Genomic DNA, 18,896 nt, shown 5'->3' on the forward strand with positions numbered 1-18,896 from the left:
TGTTTGCTAAACAAATTTAGATCTTTCCTGAAATGGAGCTGGGGACCACAAATAGCCCTTTGGACAACCCTGTATTAGAGGATAGATTCCAAAATAAGCAATCATTCACACCTGTAGGTTCTGCTTCTTTTAATTTTTGCATAAAACACTTGTAGGTTACAAGTTTTGACGCAAACTGCGCACTTTTTAGAGTCTTCTTGGTACTTACTGGGTGATCATCCATCCTATTGATCACAGTGAGACCCTAGCAATTTCCTCAGCTCTTGCATCATTTGCTCCTGCCATAAAACAGTGGGCTTAATGCGCATGCGCCATTGGATTTGTGCGTCGTCGCGCCCTCTCCATTGGCTAGCGGCGCCCCCTCTGCGCTCAGCCTTTACAGCCGACCACTCCGTCTGTGAGCACACGACCCACGCTGCGTGGAACCGCTCGGAAAAAAAAAAAGATGGAGAAAAAGAGCGAGATCAACGGGCACGCCATGCCCAGCTCCGCGTCCACCGCCCGGATGCTGGAGAACAGCGAGGAGCCCGTTGAGGAGGACCAGCAGCAGCAGCAGGAGGAGAAGAAGAAGAAGCGGGGCTGCAAGGAGAGGTTGACGCGGTTCCTGAGCAGGAACCTGCTGGTGATCCTCACCGTGTCCGGCGTCCTGGTGGGCGTCGGGCTCGGCATGCTGGTCCGCGGCATGAACCTGAGCAAAGCGCAGATGAGCCACTTCGCCTTCCCCGGAGAGATGCTGCTGCGGATGCTGAAGATGATCATCCTGCCGCTGGTTGTCTGCAGCCTGGTGTCCGGCGCCGCCAGCCTGGACACCCGCTCCCTGGGCAAGCTGGGCGGCATCGCGGTCGCCTACTTCCTAGTGACCACGTTGATCGCCTCCGGGATCGGGGTAGCGCTGGCCTTCATCATTAAACCGGGGGTGGGCGCCGGAGCCCTGAACACCAACAGCCTGGGTCTGGAGAGCGTCAGCAGCAACAAGGAGACCACAGACTCCTTCCTGGATCTGGCCAGGTACGACCACACCGCCACCCCGCCACTCCAGGCTGATGGAAAGGGATCTTTCACTGCTTGGCTCCAACAAACATGTTGGAGTAAATGCTTCTACATTACATACAACATACTTTGAAATAAACAAAACAAACAAACTTATGACGGCGTACAGATAGAAAACAGGAGGAGTTTCCACAAAAAGCTAACCCAGAAGTTCTGCTAACATATGACATATTAGCATCACTCAAAGTTAAGTGTTAGTTCAACTAACTTTGCTATGCTAGTTAACGAAGACGTAACACGGAAGTGTTTCATACTAAAACGGAAGTTATGCTAGCAAGATTTTGCTAGCATAACTTCCGTGTTAGCATGATTAGAAGAAAAAAAGAAAATTTCTGAGCTCCAAAAATCTAAAATTTTCTAGTAAAAAACTCAGAAATTTTCAGATTAAGCTCACAAAATTTGTAGAAAACAACTTGGAAATTTCTGAGATTGAAAAGTAAAAAAATTGCGTGCAAATTTTTCTTTCAAAATCTTTTAGAAATTTTCTTCTGGGGGAAAACAAGGAAATTTCAGAGTTTGAAGAATCTAAAAAAAAATGTTTTCTAACATTCACAAGCATATCATATATTACATATTGAGCGCAGCTGATGCCCAGTGTTTGCTAATTGCTGCTGGCTAGTCTGAAGGAGCTGAGTGGGTTAGGGCTGGTCTGTAGATTGGAAAATGCAGCTCTGAGGAAGAGCTGCGTCTCACCCAGGCTTTTCGCACAACTGAATGGCTGCCATGGAGATTAAAGGATTTTTCAAACATGCATGGAAGAAACCAGTCAACACTCCGGGTGTGTTTTTGATGAAGGAATAACATTATAACATGATGTAAAGCTCAAAAAAGTTGATTTTGGATAAAACGGCGTCTTTAAAAGGAATAAAATGGAGCTCAATTCTGCAGCTTCAGTTTTCTTTCTGTGAGAAGCAGCAACAGACTTTTTTCGACCATAATTAGACGGGAACTGGGTAGAGAGAGAAGGGAAAGGTCACGTTCGACCTATATGGCTATATGAGGCGAACGCTCTATGCTCTACACACAATAGGACGCCCCAGAAATGGTTTCTACTGATAGCCGCATGTATCAGACACTGCGGGTCATTGTAATGCTCAGTTTCTGCAGAGGAAAACAGGAAGAGAAGCAGCTTCTAAACCATGTTAGAGGTCGTAATGAGCTACTAAATCCACCTGACCTACCCTTGATGTGCGGGTCATGGTACCCTGAAGTTTACACGTCAGCAGCGCTCTAACTGGGTCATGCAGGATTCAGAGGGGTGGTCGTTCAATCTAATTTCCCCTTTCAGGAGTGGGCCCATCAGTGTTGTGCAACTACAGCTTTGATTTGCAATTCAAATCAAGAAGGGGCTCTCTGCCCTGCTTGGCTGTCACATGAAAAAGTTTGCATTCAGTTAGACTCCGGATGCTTTTGGGTTTTCCGGGTTGTCTTTGCAAATTTTAACTTATTTAGGCAATTTTTAGTTGAGCTTGAAAAAGAAAAAAGTGGAAACAAAATGTGAACAGACATGCCTATTTTTAAATTGTATTTATTCGGAATAAGAGTCAAAATTTATTAAAAAGTTAATGGCTCAGACAAGAAGTTTTCAAGTCACGACACTGGATTTGATTAGATAAAACAATAAGCCATAAAATTGTTGAATTCATTTTTATCCCACAACTGCGTCTGAGATTCATGCATCATCATATGCCTCAGGTTTTACTTTGTTACATCTAAAATCCTATTTTCTGCTTGGCGTTTGCAACACTAATGAAAGAAAACAGGTGATGCAACTTAAAAAAAGAGTTAATTTGTTACAAGTAATCAAGTTAAATTTACCCAAGTAAAAATATATTAACTTGTCATTTTAAATAAGTTTGACAAACTTAATTCGATTACATGCAACAAATTAACTCAGTTTTTAGAAGTTGGAGCTTCTTTTTTTCTGTGTATAAATACAATTAAAGAAGCAGGAGTATTAATGCTGAGAGGATTTTCAAAACATTTCTTTTTTTTTGTTTCGTTAAATTCCGTGTTATATACGATTAATGGTAACGGATTGAACTTTTGCTGTAATACTGACCACTCAAACGTCCGCGAGCGCCCCTAGTGGTCGACGAGGTACTGCATGTAAACATCCATTTATATGCTATGACGTTAGCTCAAAGTGTGGCGCTACAGCTAGCTTACCAAAGGGTTGTGTTTAAAAATAATAATGAATAAATGGCTTAAGACCAGATCACAATAAAGAAAACTGGTGGAAAGTTTCTCAGGGTGAGATGCAGGACTTTTGTTTTCTAAAACTTAGGATACATTAGCATGCCACAGGCGATCTCTGCTGAATGCGACATGACGGTGACGAGGCGGTGAACAGAGCTGCGCCTGGCGCTGACTAACTGCATCTTAACACCTAAAATAATGGATTTCCACGTGTTTTCTGACATTGGAAAGTTTAAAATCTGTAAATAACTCAAAACGACGTGTTCATGGTTTTATTGTGGCCAATCACATTTACAAAACAGCTCCACCTTTCACATTAGGAGAAACGAGGCAATGAGTTAAGAGTCTAATATTTCAGGCTGTATATATGAAGATGCTGTGTAATGGAGGGGAAATCTCAAGTTAGGTGGTCCGTGGAAATGGGGTAAATGATCCAGAAACACTGCCAGTTCACTCGTTCACCAACATATACTTGTATCAGTAGGTGGGGTTAAGTTCTTCTCTATTGACAGGAATCGAACCTACAACCTTCTGATTGTAAGACAACTGCTTGAGCCACAGTTGCCCCACGGTGGCCCAGAAGGGTCAATAAAGCAAAAACTTCACCACAGAAAATGGAAGGTGTGCTAACACACAAGCTATGCTAAACTTGTTAGCACAACTTTTTTGTGTTAGCATAATTTTAGTATTAGCGGTGGTCCAGAATGGTCAACAAAAACTAGCACACTCCAAAAAGTAATCGAAAGTAACTGAATTAAACAAAAAGTCACAATGAAATAAAGATAAACTATAATGAAAAACTCAAAACTATGGAAAACAATTTAGATTCACAAGATTAACTCAAGATAAAATTTGCAGTTTATAATAGAAATGTATGAGGAACACACTTGGTTTGTGCAGTTTGTAGTGTTAATTTGAGATCTACAAAAGTAAATGTTGGTATTTAAAAGTTGACAGAGTGAGTTTATTCTCGTTTAGCCTCGGGTTATTAATACAGATCTGCTCAGTGGCCTAATAATAAGTTCCCACACAGTGAGGGAAGGCTGACAGCTGTTGCAGCAGGAAAGTGTATCTTAGCTCCCTGCAGAACAAACTGAACCCTGCGGCTTTCAGCATTTCTGCCTTATCATCACAGCAGAGCCATTGCCTGAGTCCAGTTCCCAGCCGGACTCCTGAGGCGGGTCGAACCGCCTCTAAAATCACTCAGAGAACTGGACTCGATTTCATAGAAGTTTTTTTGTTTTCTGAGATTGACGCAAACATTTTTAGTTTTGAATCTTTCTACTTCAATTCTTTCTCATTGTTACCGTTTCATCACATTTATTCTGCTCAGACCTGAACCAGTTCAGTTTTCACCAAACTTTCGTTCACAAAGTAGCCATAAACAAAATCTCGGATGTAATTTTGTATCTTTTGGGAGTTTTTCCCACCAGAAAGAAAACCATTTGGTCTCTTAACACCATGTGTTCTTTCCAGAGTGAATCCGAACAACTCTGGTGACCCCTGACCTCCTCTAAGCCTCCAGTTTTGCTCTGAAAACAGGTCTGGTTAAGGCAGCCATGTCCAAAGTGTGGCCCGGGGGCCGTTTGTGGCCCCTGACTGCAATTAAAGAATGAAGAATGGCACAAATTTGATCGCCCGACATACTTTTTTTTTTTTAGGATATTTTCCATGGAAAGAAGTTTATATCTTCTTACCATAGATAAGAAGATATCTATCTTCTAGCTGCCTGCTATGTGTCAGGCAGCTCTCTGACACATAGCAGAGAGCTGCCTGTGTCAGTAGCTGCACATGGGGGTGATTGACAGCGCTAAGACCTCCCTCCTGGCTCTGGGGTAGCAGGGAGAAGGCAGAGGAGCTAAAGAGATTTCTTCCTTTTTTTTTTTTCATGCTCTACTGTCACAACATGCTGGCAGTTTCAATAGATATGTAAAAAAAAAGGAAAATTAAAAAGTAACACAACCTTAAAGTTAAGAAAATTTTTTTAAAACTGCAAATTAAAGTAAATTTTATTATTTTTCCCCTTTGGAAAGTTATTTAGGATTTCTTTTCAGGCACATTTTATAAATCCAGAATTAACGTCGTGAAAAAGCTATGGTTACATTTTTGCTAGAGGTTGTATTTTATCATATTTCTATCAGATTATAACCAAATAAGGTATGATTTATGATTAAAATCAAACTCCTTGACTTATTTTTCTAAATTAACTGAATGAATCTAAATCCTATAAACTTTAACTTATATGATGTTCAGCTTTAGCCGACATGTGACGACCTTGAGGAAAAAAAGGAAAATTTGTCCGGATGTCGCTGCACTGTGGGAAAAACGTGCCGCTTCTCAGCTTTGGAAATCCACCTCCGTCATGTGATATGAGGGAAACCTGACATTATTCCTGCAGGAATTTCACATTTCCCCTCCACTGTGTCAGGTAGCAGAGAAAGGCTTGCAGCTGAGAATGAACTGAATCAACATTCAGCCCAGTAACCGAGGGCAAAGTTTACTGGGATTATTAGGTGACCCCAGTTGCCGGGCTGTGGAGCGACAGTGGAAACAAACATGAACAGTGTCTGCTTTCTTGCACAATAAAGCACGATCTCAGCAGATAAAGTTTCAGAAACTTGGAAACAAATGGAGGAATAAAAGCCTTCCCAGTACTCCCAGTGTGCTTATCTTACAGCCCTGATAAACAAACTCAGCAGGAGAAAACTTCAGAAATGTTGTTCTCCTGAATATGGAGAGAAACATTGAATTTTACATGTTTTTTCTTTATTTACTATTTAATAACTGTTAAATTAATTTAGCATAAATGGTGCCTCATACCTTCTGAATTTAGTTGCTAATGGTTTATATTTTTAAAGAATTAAAAAAAATCTAATTATTAATCTAACATTTTAGCAAAGTGCGATCAATACACGTCAAGATATTGGTCAGAGTTTCATTTATTATGTCTGGTATATTGGTCTCAACTATTCCTTTTTTTTTGAAGGATGATTTTGTTTACAGAGACTTCCTAATTAATTTTATTTGTTGTTTTTTTGTTAATTTTTTTATATTTAAAATGTCTTCCAGTTCCAGTGTTAAATGTTCAATAAAATTTTAAATTTACAGATCTTTGAGACTGTTTTCTTGCATCATTACAATTGTATCACTTGAAAATTATCATTTATTGCAGTAATTTGTTATTGTGACAGGCTTAGCTGCATGTCTTTTCTTTCTTTCTTCATCCCTGTTCTTGTTGAGCTGCTGATTAATAAATACTAGTGCAACAAAAACAACAAAACAAATTAGGATCTAAATGAACACAGTTTGCTTTTAAATGTATAACTGGGCACCTGATGTCTGGGTTTCCTCCCAGTGTGATCAGAATGATCTAATACTAATAATAAATGTGAAATGAAGCGCCAAAATTGGCTGTTTTTATGGAGTTTGATGGGAAAGTTAATGTTTGGACCCGTTTATTGACGCTTAGGTTGGAATACTGATGCCTTTTCCTTTTCTAGCCGCTTCAGCTTGTGGTTGATTAAACCCATTGACTCAGGACAAACTGCATCACCATGGCTCTGATTTTGATCTACTTCTAATTTGTTTTTCTCCTCTTCCTTTCCTCAGGAATTTGTTTCCATCGAACCTGGTGGCAGCTGCTTTCCGTTCTGTAAGTGCCACACAACACACCTCTCTATTGGTTTTCCTTTTATTATTTTACTGCTTGTGTTGGATTGTTTGTTCTAATTTATTTCCCCAACCACGTGGATGCCACTCCAGGTTCATTTACAAAACCACTCAAAGGCCCAGCTGGTCGCTCCTGCTGTGCAAACTTCTTTTTCTTTCTTTGTTTTTTTTCCTTAACTTCACTTGCTCTCCCTAACAACCGTTGCCATGGCAAAACAATTCCGTTCCTGCTAGCCTAGCAACCTGTTCTTGAACTGTGCATGCTTCATTTCACATAATTATGTTTGCTGTTTGCTTAAGCTAAACAAAAATAAGGAAAACTCAATATTTAAGGATATGAGACGCAAAATGGCAGCACAAACACTCTCATGGCAAAGTGCGTCCAGCTGTCAAAGCATTCAAAGTTGGTCATCCGAATTCGTCTCTGTGAATTATAAACTCACAAAGTGGTCAGTAAGCACAGAGTTCTGAGTTCAATAAATCCCACTAACAAACACAAACAGAGTGGAAGGTGGCCAAATGTGGGTTAAACAACATGTCTTTGTGAGGATCTGAGATTTTCACAAATAAACCTGCTAAAAGCTACACAAAGACTCTGCATTGAAACATGTTTTGACTTTTTGCTTCTGTCCTGTAAATCAAAATAAACACACAGTTCCTATCAGAAATCAAAATATTTTGAGCTTTTAGTAGTTTATTTTAATGAGAGAACATAAAGGATTTTTAAAAACAAGAATAGGTTCCACAAGTTTAAACTAATTAATTTTCTATAATCCACACAGGATACAAATGATACATACAGACTCAGACACGCGTATATGTAGTAATTAAATGTTAAAGTTGAAATTGCTTTTTGTAGCCACCAACAAGATTAGCAGAGTTAATCCAAATTGGATAAATATAGTAAAGTGTCATTGGCATAATCATGGATATGTATTCTGTCCTGTCTAGAAAACTGGACCAAGCAGTGAACTGTGAGGTACTCCATAACTAAGTGAGGAGAATTTACATGAACAAATGTTGCCTGTGCTGGCTAATTTATCGAATACGATTACAGTGGATGTTTGGCATTCATAAAGGTCGCTAAAATCCATAAATACGCCCTTTAAATTTTTTATATGTGCCTATTTTAATAGTTCAAGCACCATATATACCTGATTAAAGCACTAAAAGAAGCAGTCTTAGTGCTACAGCAGAAACTAGTTTCTGCTTTATTTTAACTCTTGGGGATACAGCCAATCAGAATCAAGAAAAATGAATGGTGCACCTGGATTGGCTGCTTTGCAGACGCCAGCCAATAGCCAATAGCAGACGCCATTCAAATAGCATTGTGCCAAAAATATTTTATCTTAAGCTGCATTTTCTTTTAAATATTTTAGAAAATTCAGTGACCAGATACATTTTTCATTTCATTTTTATCTCTTTTTAGATTAAGCACATGTTTCATTTCACTTCACTCTGAAATGAAGAATTTCAGAGTGAAGTGAAATCATCCAACTTCCTCAATGGCATTTCTAGCACCAGAATCCTGTATTTTGTGTAAAATACAAAAAATACAGGATTTTTTTCATTTTATGGGTTGAAACTGATCTGTCACTCTGTCTGCACAAAGTAACTTCTCTATCTGTACATCTGCATTTTTACTGCAATGACTTTATCCACAGTGCATAAAACAAACCCAAATCCAGGACTTAATTTTAAATTTTAAAAATGGACTTAATTTTTACGTAACATTGCTTTTTTTATTTTCTAGTATGCCACAGACTACAAAATGGTCGCTGTGGGAAACGACACCAATGGAACAATTCTGTATCAAAAGGTAAGCACTGAAATCATGTTTCCTGCACGTGAAATGCCAGATGTTGTGTTTCTGAAACACATTTCAGACACTTATCTTTGTTTGCTTTGACCACTTGGTGTGTACATGAGTCTGCCAGTGGTGCAGACTCGCTGAATAAGCAATACGTGCCACACCAAGGGAAGACTTGATTTAGGGAGAGCAGGTTCAAGGCTGGCAGTGAAATGTTTCTACAACTGAACATCATAGCAATCCTAAATGTTGTAATGTAAATCTGTAAATGTGTTCCACCCAGAACTCCTCAAGTAGCCTGATTTCAGGTTCATCAGGTTCAAATTCTGTAAAAAAAGAAAAGAAAAAAGTATTAAGCACCTTCTGCTAAGCCGTTATTAATTGGTTAATCCAAAAACGGATCACTGCATTTATGTTAAGCAGAAAGGCCTGCACTTTTCACATGTTGATGTTGGAAGTATTTTTTTCTTTAGCGCACACTAAAGGAATGCTATGTTCTTACATTTTAGGCCATTTTATTTAATTAACAAAGGAATTGAGTCATTTATTTGCATTTTTATAAATGTATTTCTAACAGGGCTGTTATCATTAACACATGCGATTAACCTAAAACTTTTAACACGTAATTATTGTTACGTGTTACTTCTTCAAATTCCCTACAAGAGATCTTCCCTATCAACAGCCATCACTAGCTACAATAACCTAGAAGAATTTGACTTCATATGAGTTACAACAACATTTAATTTCCCTTTGGGATCAATAAAGTATTCCTGAACTTGAATTGAATTGAATTAAATAATTCAGATTAATCTAACTACTATTTTGACCTAAAAGCTTCATAGCAGTGCGTTATTGAGAAGTGATGAACGGTATGTACGACAGCAGACGGCAACAAAAGTTGAACATTTCTCAACATTCTTGTGTTGCGTTGATAGCCTGCGTGTGCACAAATTACGCTGGACGAAGACGAGCAACTGTCCCTCATCATCGCACAAATCCCTTAGGAAATGAACGGAGAGTTTCTTAATGTTTAAAACAAAATAACCTCCTTTAAGCCTTACTGAATATAAAAACCTCGAAAACTAAGAATATTAAGACATGTTTGGTTTGAAACAGTAAAACATTTTTTTTAGAATGTGGTGGGTTTTGATAGGTTATATGGGCAGTTGCTCAGGGCTGCATCAGAAAGTGGGCGGTGTACCTAAGAACTACAAAATAAAATACTTTATTTTCCGGACTATAGAGGGCACCTCACTATAAGCCGTACCCATAAAGTTTAAAAAAAAAACAAACAAAAAAACTGGAAATATACATATATTAGCTGCTGGTATCTCCACTGCTCTCGGTTTTTCACAATAAATCTGCTATTAAGGACGCAGCCCTGCGTCTCCAACGCCGAACCATGGATTCGTTCACGCCTAGTTTACGTGCAGCGGCTCTATTTCCCTCCTGTTCTGCCAGATGGATAGCCTTCAACTTAAAAGCTGCATTATATGAACTTCTTCGTGTGGTTTCCATGATGAGGGGTATGAGTTTGAAAACATTTCTCCGTGGTGCCTGATGCTAACATGTGCTTGTTCTAAATAAAAATGAGCACTTTCTTCTTTAATTTCCTGTTTTGACTTCCAATGATTGACTTCCTGCTAAAGAGCCCCCTGGTGGTGGAAGAACAATCCACAGAAAAGCCGCACCGGGCTATAAGCCGCATGGTTCAAAGCGTGGGGTAAAAATAGCAAGTGTAGTCCAAAATATATGGTATATCTTATGGGTCAGTTTTCTCCCAAAGAAGTTTGCTACTACTTGTTTGCATGGGTAGTGGAGTAAGTTTCCCTTAGATTATATTACCTGCTTTCTGCTTCAAAAAAATTAGGTAATTGTTTGGATTTTAATTGGTTGGAGTGCGGCAGGAGGAGGGGCCAACCCAGAGCACCATTCCTGCAAGAACCACAACTGCATATATATCTATATTTCAAGGTTACAAAGTTATTAATATGATTAGATTTTCTTCTGTTTGAACAAAATGTTCTTCGAAATCCCTCCATCCTGGCTTACCGTTGGGGAAACTGGTCTTGGCATTGGTGGATGAGTGTGGGACTGGACAGAGCTGGTCAGGCTGTGGGAGAGCTCAGCACACTGTGAAGGGATTTAACTCTGGATTTGTCTCCGTCCTCATTGATTCCCATCACCCAGTTCACTGATGATTCCCGATGACCCAGACCTGTGCAACCGTGCGCGCTCTCGCTGTAGTAGGAGGCGTTGTACAAACTACAGCCGGCTGGATAAACTCTCCTGTTTGACGAGTTTACTTTACCGTAAAAGGCTTAGACTAACTGAGCAACTGCTGTTGTGGAAACATGTTTAAAGAACTAAAAAAGCAGTCCTGGAACATACATATTGCTGCCATGTTGTGTAGCTAACGGTTATTTTAGTAGACCATTGGTCAGTCGCAATAAGTCAATTGATTGCATGATAAATAGCAAAAAGCTTAATAATTTCCACTTTCATTATTTGTTTTTCTATTTCTTCTTTTTTTTTTCTTTTTTTAGATGAAACTAGAAAGTCATGAAAAGATGCAAATAATTAAATGATTTGATACATTTTTAAATAAGGAAATGAACAACTGATTACCTAAAATGCAGTAACTTAGCATTCCTTTAGTGTATACTTTTTCACTTTGTATTTGTATCTAAAAAAAATACATTAACATGTGAAAAGCTCAGCCCTTTCGCCTTGACATGACGTCAATACAGTGTAAAGGAAATATTTTGATTATTTTAAGATTAACCAATTGATAATTGGACTGCAAAAGTTGAATAATAATAATTAAAAAAAATCAAAAATGCAAAATGTATATATGTTTTGCACAGTTTTGGCTTAGTTGCAGCTCTGAGTTCTTTATTCTTTTAGCAAATGGCCAATTTTTGAGTCTGTGTACTCCAGTTAACGATTAATCGAATACTAAATTAATCGAATAGTTTATTTGGGCACCAAAATATTGAATTATATTGAAATATTTTACAAACATTAAGTTTGTTGCCTGTTCACAGCATTTTAGGCTTTCTTGGACTTAGTCGACAGTGTAGCTCAATGATCCAGTCAAGAAATAAAACAAAATTTAAATAACAAAGAAATGATCTGGGTGGCTTTGGGAAAATACACTAGAAATCCTCCAAATAAACTTGTCAAAACATGCTAAAGTATTTTTAAAGTTTTTATCAACATCTGCTGAGTTTGTACAGATTCTTACAGTTTCTGGATGTTTTAGGTGCCGATTGGAACTGAAGCCGATGGTATGAACATCCTTGGTCTGGTGCTGTTTGCTATGATGTTTGGCGTTGCCCTTCGGATACTTGGAGAGGAAGGAGAAGAACTCATTCGCTTCTTCAACGCCTTCAACGAAGCCACTATGGTGCTGGTGTCCTGGATCATGTGGTAAGTACGGACGGATAAAGGAGAAGTATTATGCAAAACTCATATTTTGTAAGTTTTTTTTGTACTTCCATTTGCGTCTTTGGTGCTTCTAAAAACAGCCCAAGCACTTAAAAAAAGACCCAATAAGTTCATATTTTTTGGTGTCTAGAAAGTGAGCTGTTTAAAAAAAACCTCCTGAAAGTAACGTCACAAATCAGTAGGCACCGCACGTCACCTAGTAACCCCAGCGGAAGCCCAGCCCATCACCTAGCAACCCCAACGGAAGCCCAGCCCGTCACCTAGCAACCCCAACGGAAGCCCAGCCCGTCACCTAGCAACCCCAAGCCCAGCCCGTCACCTAGCAACCCCAACGGAAGCCCAGCCCGTCACCTAGCAACCCCAACGGAAGCCCAGCCCGTCACCTAGCAACCCAAGCTGAGCCAGCAGCAGCTTATTTGGATTTAAAGTGACAGAGTCCCTAAAACAGCTCATAGACAGAACTGAGCAGATTAAAATCTCACTAAGAATGATTTTGTGCAAAAAATGTTATGAATATGTTTTGTACCACCCATAGACCTGTTCTAATCCTTTAAAGCTTTATCAAAAGTGGCCATGATCTTATTTCATGGTATCTTCTTGTAACTTTCTTAGGTATATTCCCTTTGGCATCATGTTTCTTGTTGGGAGTAAGATCGTAGAAATGGAAGATGTGGTTCTTCTGGTCACAAGCTTGGGGAAATACATTTTTGCTTCCATCCTGGGCCACATCATCCATGGAGGCATCGTTCTTCCCCTCATCTACTTTGCCTTCACCCGAAAGAACCCCTTCAGCTTCCTTTCGGGCCTCATCACACCTTTCACCACCGCCTTCGCCACCTGCTCCAGGTACCACTGATACATCTGACTTTCTCAACATCAACAATATAGAAAATATCTTAAGTTTTTTTTTTCCCCCCCCCTCATCAGTTCTGCAACTCTTCCCTCAATGATAAAGTGTGTGGAAGAAAACAACGGTGTGGACAAGCGCATTAGCCGCTTCATCCTACCCATTGGAGCGACGGTGAACATGGATGGAGCAGCCATTTTCCAGTGCATTGCTGCCGTCTTCATCGCACAGCTCAACAACACTGAACTGAACGCTGGACAGATCTTCACCATTTTGTAAGTTTTATTAAGAAACTACAATGCAGAAAGAGTTAATACACACTGAACCCATTAAACGTCTTCATAACTTTTTATCTATGATGCTGTTTGTTCACTAATATTTTCTGAGATTAAATCACATAATTGGTGAACCCTTTTTACTAGTTAGTTGACTTCTGACCACTATGGAAACACAAAATATTACCAAGTATTTTTGGTCTAGTTGTTAGTACAAATATTTACAATAAGACAAGAATGACTTACAAGTTAGTTTTCAACAAGAAACAGGAACTTAAGTCAATCATTTTTTAATATTGATGAAAAATTGCTCGTACTAAGCTGGTACATTTTCATCAATTTTAAGGAATTACTGACTTAAAACAAGCTCACATTTCTTCCTGAAAAGCTACCTGTAAGTTTTCTTATTTCAAATGTACAAAGATATTTGCACTAAAAGCCAGACCATAAATAATAATATTAATATTTTGTGTTTTTGTAGTGAAAGCAGTTGGAATGCAAATGCCTGCACATGGTTCATCACTTTTAGTATAAACATATGAGAAACAATTAAGACTGTTGATTCTGGGGTTGCATGTGGTTTTAATCTGTTTTGAAATGGTTGCGTTACATGTTGCGATTACTTGTAGGGTAACGGCCACAGCCTCCAGCGTTGGCGCCGCAGGCATCCCGGCTGGTGGCATCATCACCATCGCCATCATCCTGGAGGCCATCGGCCTGCCGACCAACGATCTGTCCCTCATGCTGGCCGTCGACTGGATTGTGTGAGTAAATTTACTCTTACCCTGGAAAACACCCAACATTGTAAGGCAGGGAATGCTGTTTCTAGAGTTTTCCCAGAGGAAACCAACTCTTTTTCTGCTTTCCAGTTGAAAAGTTGGAATTTCAACATGGTGGCACCCATAGACATTGTCTGCAAACATCATCTAAAGCTTTACGTTCATTAAGGAAACATAATTTTTAATTTCTACTGTTTTGTACTTTCAGGCACTTCATGTAATATTGATTTTCGATGCATTCTTATTTGTGTGTCTTGTAATATAAACATCTTTCCAGCACATATTGCTGTTAACGCGGAGCGGCCATATTGGAAGTCGGTCGAACCTGCTCCCAGTTTCCCAATGGGAACTCTGACTTTGGAGGGAAATCTGGTTGATTTTTCTGACTGGGAAGTCAGAAATTCCCAGTTCCGAGTACAACTGGAGTAAAATGGCTTTAATGCAGCAATTTAAGCAAAGATTCACTTCCTGGAGGAGGAGTATGACATCAAAAAGCGAGAACATAGAGAATTAGGGCTGAAACGATTAAGTGGATTAATTGCAATTAATTGATTATTGAAATAATCGACAACTGATTTAGTAACGGATTGTTAAATGGCAGCAATTGAGCCAAAACTCTACAAAAAATATAAATTTGCATTTAAAATGGGGGGTGGAAAAAACCTTTGTCTGTTAATTATTTACCCAGAATTCCTCAGTTGTCAGTTTTAGCTTCACCTGCTTCAAATTGTGAAAAAAAAAAAAACAATGAATAAAAATACAAATAAATCTCCTACTAAGCACCTTTTGCTGTCCAATTATTAATTAGTTAATGCAAAAAAAAAAAAAGTGTTCACATTGTTGCATTTCTGGCAATAAAATTAAATTGAATTTTTCATTTGCATTTTTATGTTTGTGGTTTATGTGGCTAAGTAAAAATATATGAAATGTGACAATTTTTTATATCAGTTTGCAGCTAGACCAGTCACAATAAGCAATGAATCAATCACATGACAAATTAAAACAAACTCATTGATTCAAATATTAAATCATTTATTTTATTTGTTGTTTCTGTTGTTTATTTGTTTTGGATATTTAAAATATCTTCCAGTTTCAGTGTTTAATGTTCATTTGAATGTACAGTTTGGGAATGTGTTCCTGCATTCATTATGACGTTTCCACTATATCAATTGAAAATGGTCTCAAAACAACAATAGTATTTATCACTTTAACTTCAGGTTCAATTTATCATCCAGCAGACTTTATTGTGGCAGGCCTATTTGCAGCTCTGTAGAGAATATTTTTTAAATAATATACATGTTTCTTCCTCTTTGTGCTCAGTGATCGTACCACCACCGTGGTGAACGTGGAGGGCGACGCTCTGGGTGCAGGAATCCTCCACCACATCAACCAGCTGGAGATGAAAAAGCACCAGCAGGAAGTAGCGGAGGAGCTGGAGGAAGTCAAGGTTGAATCCGTGGCAAACGTTCAGGCGGAGGAGGAGACGTCGCCGCTCGTCATGCACCAAACCAAAATCCTGGAGGGAATGCCCGAAGCCATCGAGTCTGTCCTGTGAACCCAGGCAGACTTCTGTCTGACCGTCTGACCTGAGATTTGTGATGTTGCTGCTGATCGGGCACCAGTGCGACCCGATGTCCTTTAAAAAAAACAAAAATAAAACAAACAAAAAAAAAAAAACAAGAAGGAAAGTTTACAACTTTGAAGGTAAAACGAAAAAGTCATCAAGAGTCTGTCTGCAGTGCATCCAGGATTCTAATTCAGGAGAGTACATAATGCAATTCAGACATATTTTTCTAATTAAATACTCAACATAGGCGGTTAGTGGTTTCATTTTTGTTTTAGTTTTTTGCTCGTATTAACTCTAAAATAGGCCAGAAACATTCCGACAGATGTTCAAGATTTGCTTGCTTCACTTACAGTAGCTCTCAAAAGTCCACAAAGCCATATTAAAATGCTTAGTTTGTTCAATTTAAACTCTTTAATGTGTCACTTAAAAGCTATTCCCACATGAAGTGCAAAATATCCTGTTCAATCTATGTAGAAACCAAAACATTATGAGTAAATAATATAAAAAAAACAAAAACTGCAATAATCTGGTTGCATAAATGTGCACACCCTGAAACTTTTGATTCAGTTAATTATAGTGAAACTGAAATAAAGTCCTGCTAGCTTTTCTGACATTAGCCCATTTTCATCCTTTAGCTAAAGCCACAGTTTGCAGAGAGGTTACAAAGCATCAAACCGATTTTATGGGACCAAGGTATCAGTCAGGAGAAGTGTATAAAAAAAAGCCACGGTGTTAAATATTTGCACACTGTGTCCCTAACTGGCAGAAGATGTTTTGGTTTGATGAAACAACCACGAAAATTTGGAAAGGAGGTCTACAATATACAGTTAGCACAAAAAATGGATTAGCTTGAGCCAAACATGGTGGTGGCAGCATCATGGCTCGGGATTACTTTTTTTTCTTTGTAATTGAGTTACATCTTAGCTTAATCAGCAAAAATATGACTCAAAATTGAAGGACTGGTTTAAGGTGTTCAAACAAATGCAACTGGATTATTGTGCCTTTTATTTCTTTTCTTTTAACAGATTTGTTTGTTTTACAGCCAATTGTACAGTATTTGTGCCACATTAACACACAAACTTTGCATTTTAACATGGATGTGGATGTTTTTAAGAGCCACTGCAGAGTAAAGACAGAAACAGCTGTTAATGTTCTGTTTTCTGAAGATTATGAATTTCTTTATTTGTCTTTACCATCAAAAAGAAGAATGCAGAACCACATTAAAGGAATAGCTATCAAATTATCAACATTGCTTTGAGTAAAAGATACATTCCATCGCTTGGTCAGGTCTGATGGAAACGGGGATGATAGTCGCTATTTCAGGTGAAAATAACAGATTTTTTTGTTTCGTAATTAGATGGAATTGAATTTGCAGCTGAATTTGGCTCAAAATCCTGAAAAGTAATTTTTTTTCCCTACAATGTTATATTACATTTGGGTGTGTGTTGGCAAATATTGGGCCTATATTTTGGTTATGCTTCATGCTACATTATGAGTCAAACATTGGCTAAATATGGTGGGAAAGATCACTTAAATCCCCCTGAATGCTCAATGTTGAGCAAATAGAAGATTGGATTGTTAACAAAGCTTTGGTTTTATTACAGAAGCTTTTAGCTGCCAGAGCTAGGAAATAAATTCCAGAGCACAGTCTCACTAAACATTCACCTACCTCGTCTTAATGACATAAAAATATGTTTCTTTGACAAATTACAACCGGCTAAAAGGGCAAAAAGAGGCTCCAACTCTAACTGGTTCTAAAAAGAGATATGTAAATATCTTGTTTAAATGAGGAAGTTTCTAGTTTTAAAGAGTTTTTTTTATTTTTATCTCGTTACAAGAGTTTTTTTGACTTGGCAAGATGCTGCACCTGAATTTATTTTCTAGCTTTGGCAGTGAAGGTCTTCCGTATTTTCCAGATATGTGAAACCATGGGAAAAAGTGATCTGATCCTTGCTCCCTATTTTCAAGTTGATTTCTCAATTTTTTAGGAGGTTTAAAAAAACCCCACTAACACCTCAACTACTTTAAAGCTCGGCTAGCTCACCAAGCTAGCTAGCTCAGCTAGCCTAGTATCGCAGCAAACTAACGTTAGCTGCTTTTTAATAAGTTATCAGTCTAATTTTCTTTTCAGACTTGATCTTTAAATTTATTTGTTATAGTGCATTTTATCTGTATTGCTAAAAGCTTTTGGAAAGTATGTTGGCAACAAATTTGAAAAGTGTGCTAGCTAACTAACCTGCTAAAGCAGTGCTAACATTCAGCTAACGGTTAGTTTAGGTTAGCATTCATCTTTTAGCTGAAGTTTGTTTAGTCAGACTGCCTTAGTTAACAGACTTTATGTTAAAATAATTTGTAAGCATAACTAAAAATGAGATTTTTATTTAATAAGACATTAATTAATGTCTAAGGGTCATTACTGTAGCAGCTAAATCAAATGGATTTTACTGTAATTGTTCACTTTTTGCCAAAAACTTGACACTTGTGAAAACACTAAAACTACCAAAATGGCCCCTGTTATGGCCACCCTGGTGTATTTAAATCTGGGTGCCATTTGTTATGTAATTCTACTTCCTGGTTACACAGAAAACTAGACAGAGCACTGCAAAAACAAAAACATAAGGACTGGATGTAAATTTTGACAATACTTACATGTTTGCTGACTGTGTTTAAACACTAATGTACACTACATAGTTATTCAAAAGCAGTTATAAGTGAAAACATGTTTATTTGGCAGCCATTTTTAAAGTCAATATGGCAGCGATAATGGCATCAAGGGCCAGAAGTGAAAAAATTCTGCACATAAGTTAAATATGTAATAATTTCTTCTGAAGATATACATTAAGTGATCTAATGATTTAAATATTTCATTAAGTAAAAACAATTAAATGCTGAACACGTTCATTAAATTAATTTAATGAACGTATAAATATTGCAGCATTTATTCTTTTTTCTAGTCATTTTCAGTAAGAAAATTCCACCATTGAGTACACAAATAAGTAGTGACAAATACTTATTTAAATAATTTAAATAAGTATGGAAATCCTTACATCAACAAATACTGAAATAATTGTAATTATAATTTCAGATTTTAATTTTCTACATTTAATTATTTGTTTTAATAAATTGAAACATTTAAGTAATTACATATTGCTTATTCAATATATTAGAGTTTAATTTAAATTCTTACAAGTGTAAAAGTTATTTGGCAAATTTGTGGCACTTTTGGTAAAAGACAATAAAATTATAGGGA

General features: G+C 37.8%; 1 protein-coding gene and 1 long non-coding RNA gene across 2 annotated transcripts; both read left to right on the forward strand.

The window, feature by feature from the left end:
• The first annotated feature begins 246 nt into the window (after positions 1–246).
• Positions 247–18,009, forward strand: slc1a4 (solute carrier family 1 member 4). Its single transcript, XM_007551418.2, has 8 exons — positions 247–1,008; positions 6,859–6,901; positions 8,672–8,737; positions 11,994–12,160; positions 12,791–13,024; positions 13,106–13,300; positions 13,930–14,064; positions 15,400–18,009. Exons 1-8 carry the CDS (start codon positions 446–448, stop codon positions 15,632–15,634), a joined length of 1,638 nt encoding a protein of 545 aa, XP_007551480.1. The 5' UTR covers positions 247–445; the 3' UTR covers positions 15,635–18,009.
• LOC107836179 (uncharacterized) lies at positions 2,552–6,207 on the forward strand. Its single transcript, XR_001662042.1, has 3 exons — positions 2,552–3,185; positions 3,225–3,230; positions 4,118–6,207. It is a non-coding gene; the product is annotated as an uncharacterized LOC107836179 (long non-coding RNA).
• Positions 18,010–18,896: the final 887 nt, after the last annotated feature.

Source organism: Poecilia formosa, unplaced genomic scaffold (assembly GCF_000485575.1).
Source record: "Poecilia formosa unplaced genomic scaffold, Poecilia_formosa-5.1.2 Scaffold42, whole genome shotgun sequence".
Lineage (NCBI taxonomy): Eukaryota > Metazoa > Chordata > Actinopteri > Cyprinodontiformes > Poeciliidae > Poecilia > Poecilia formosa.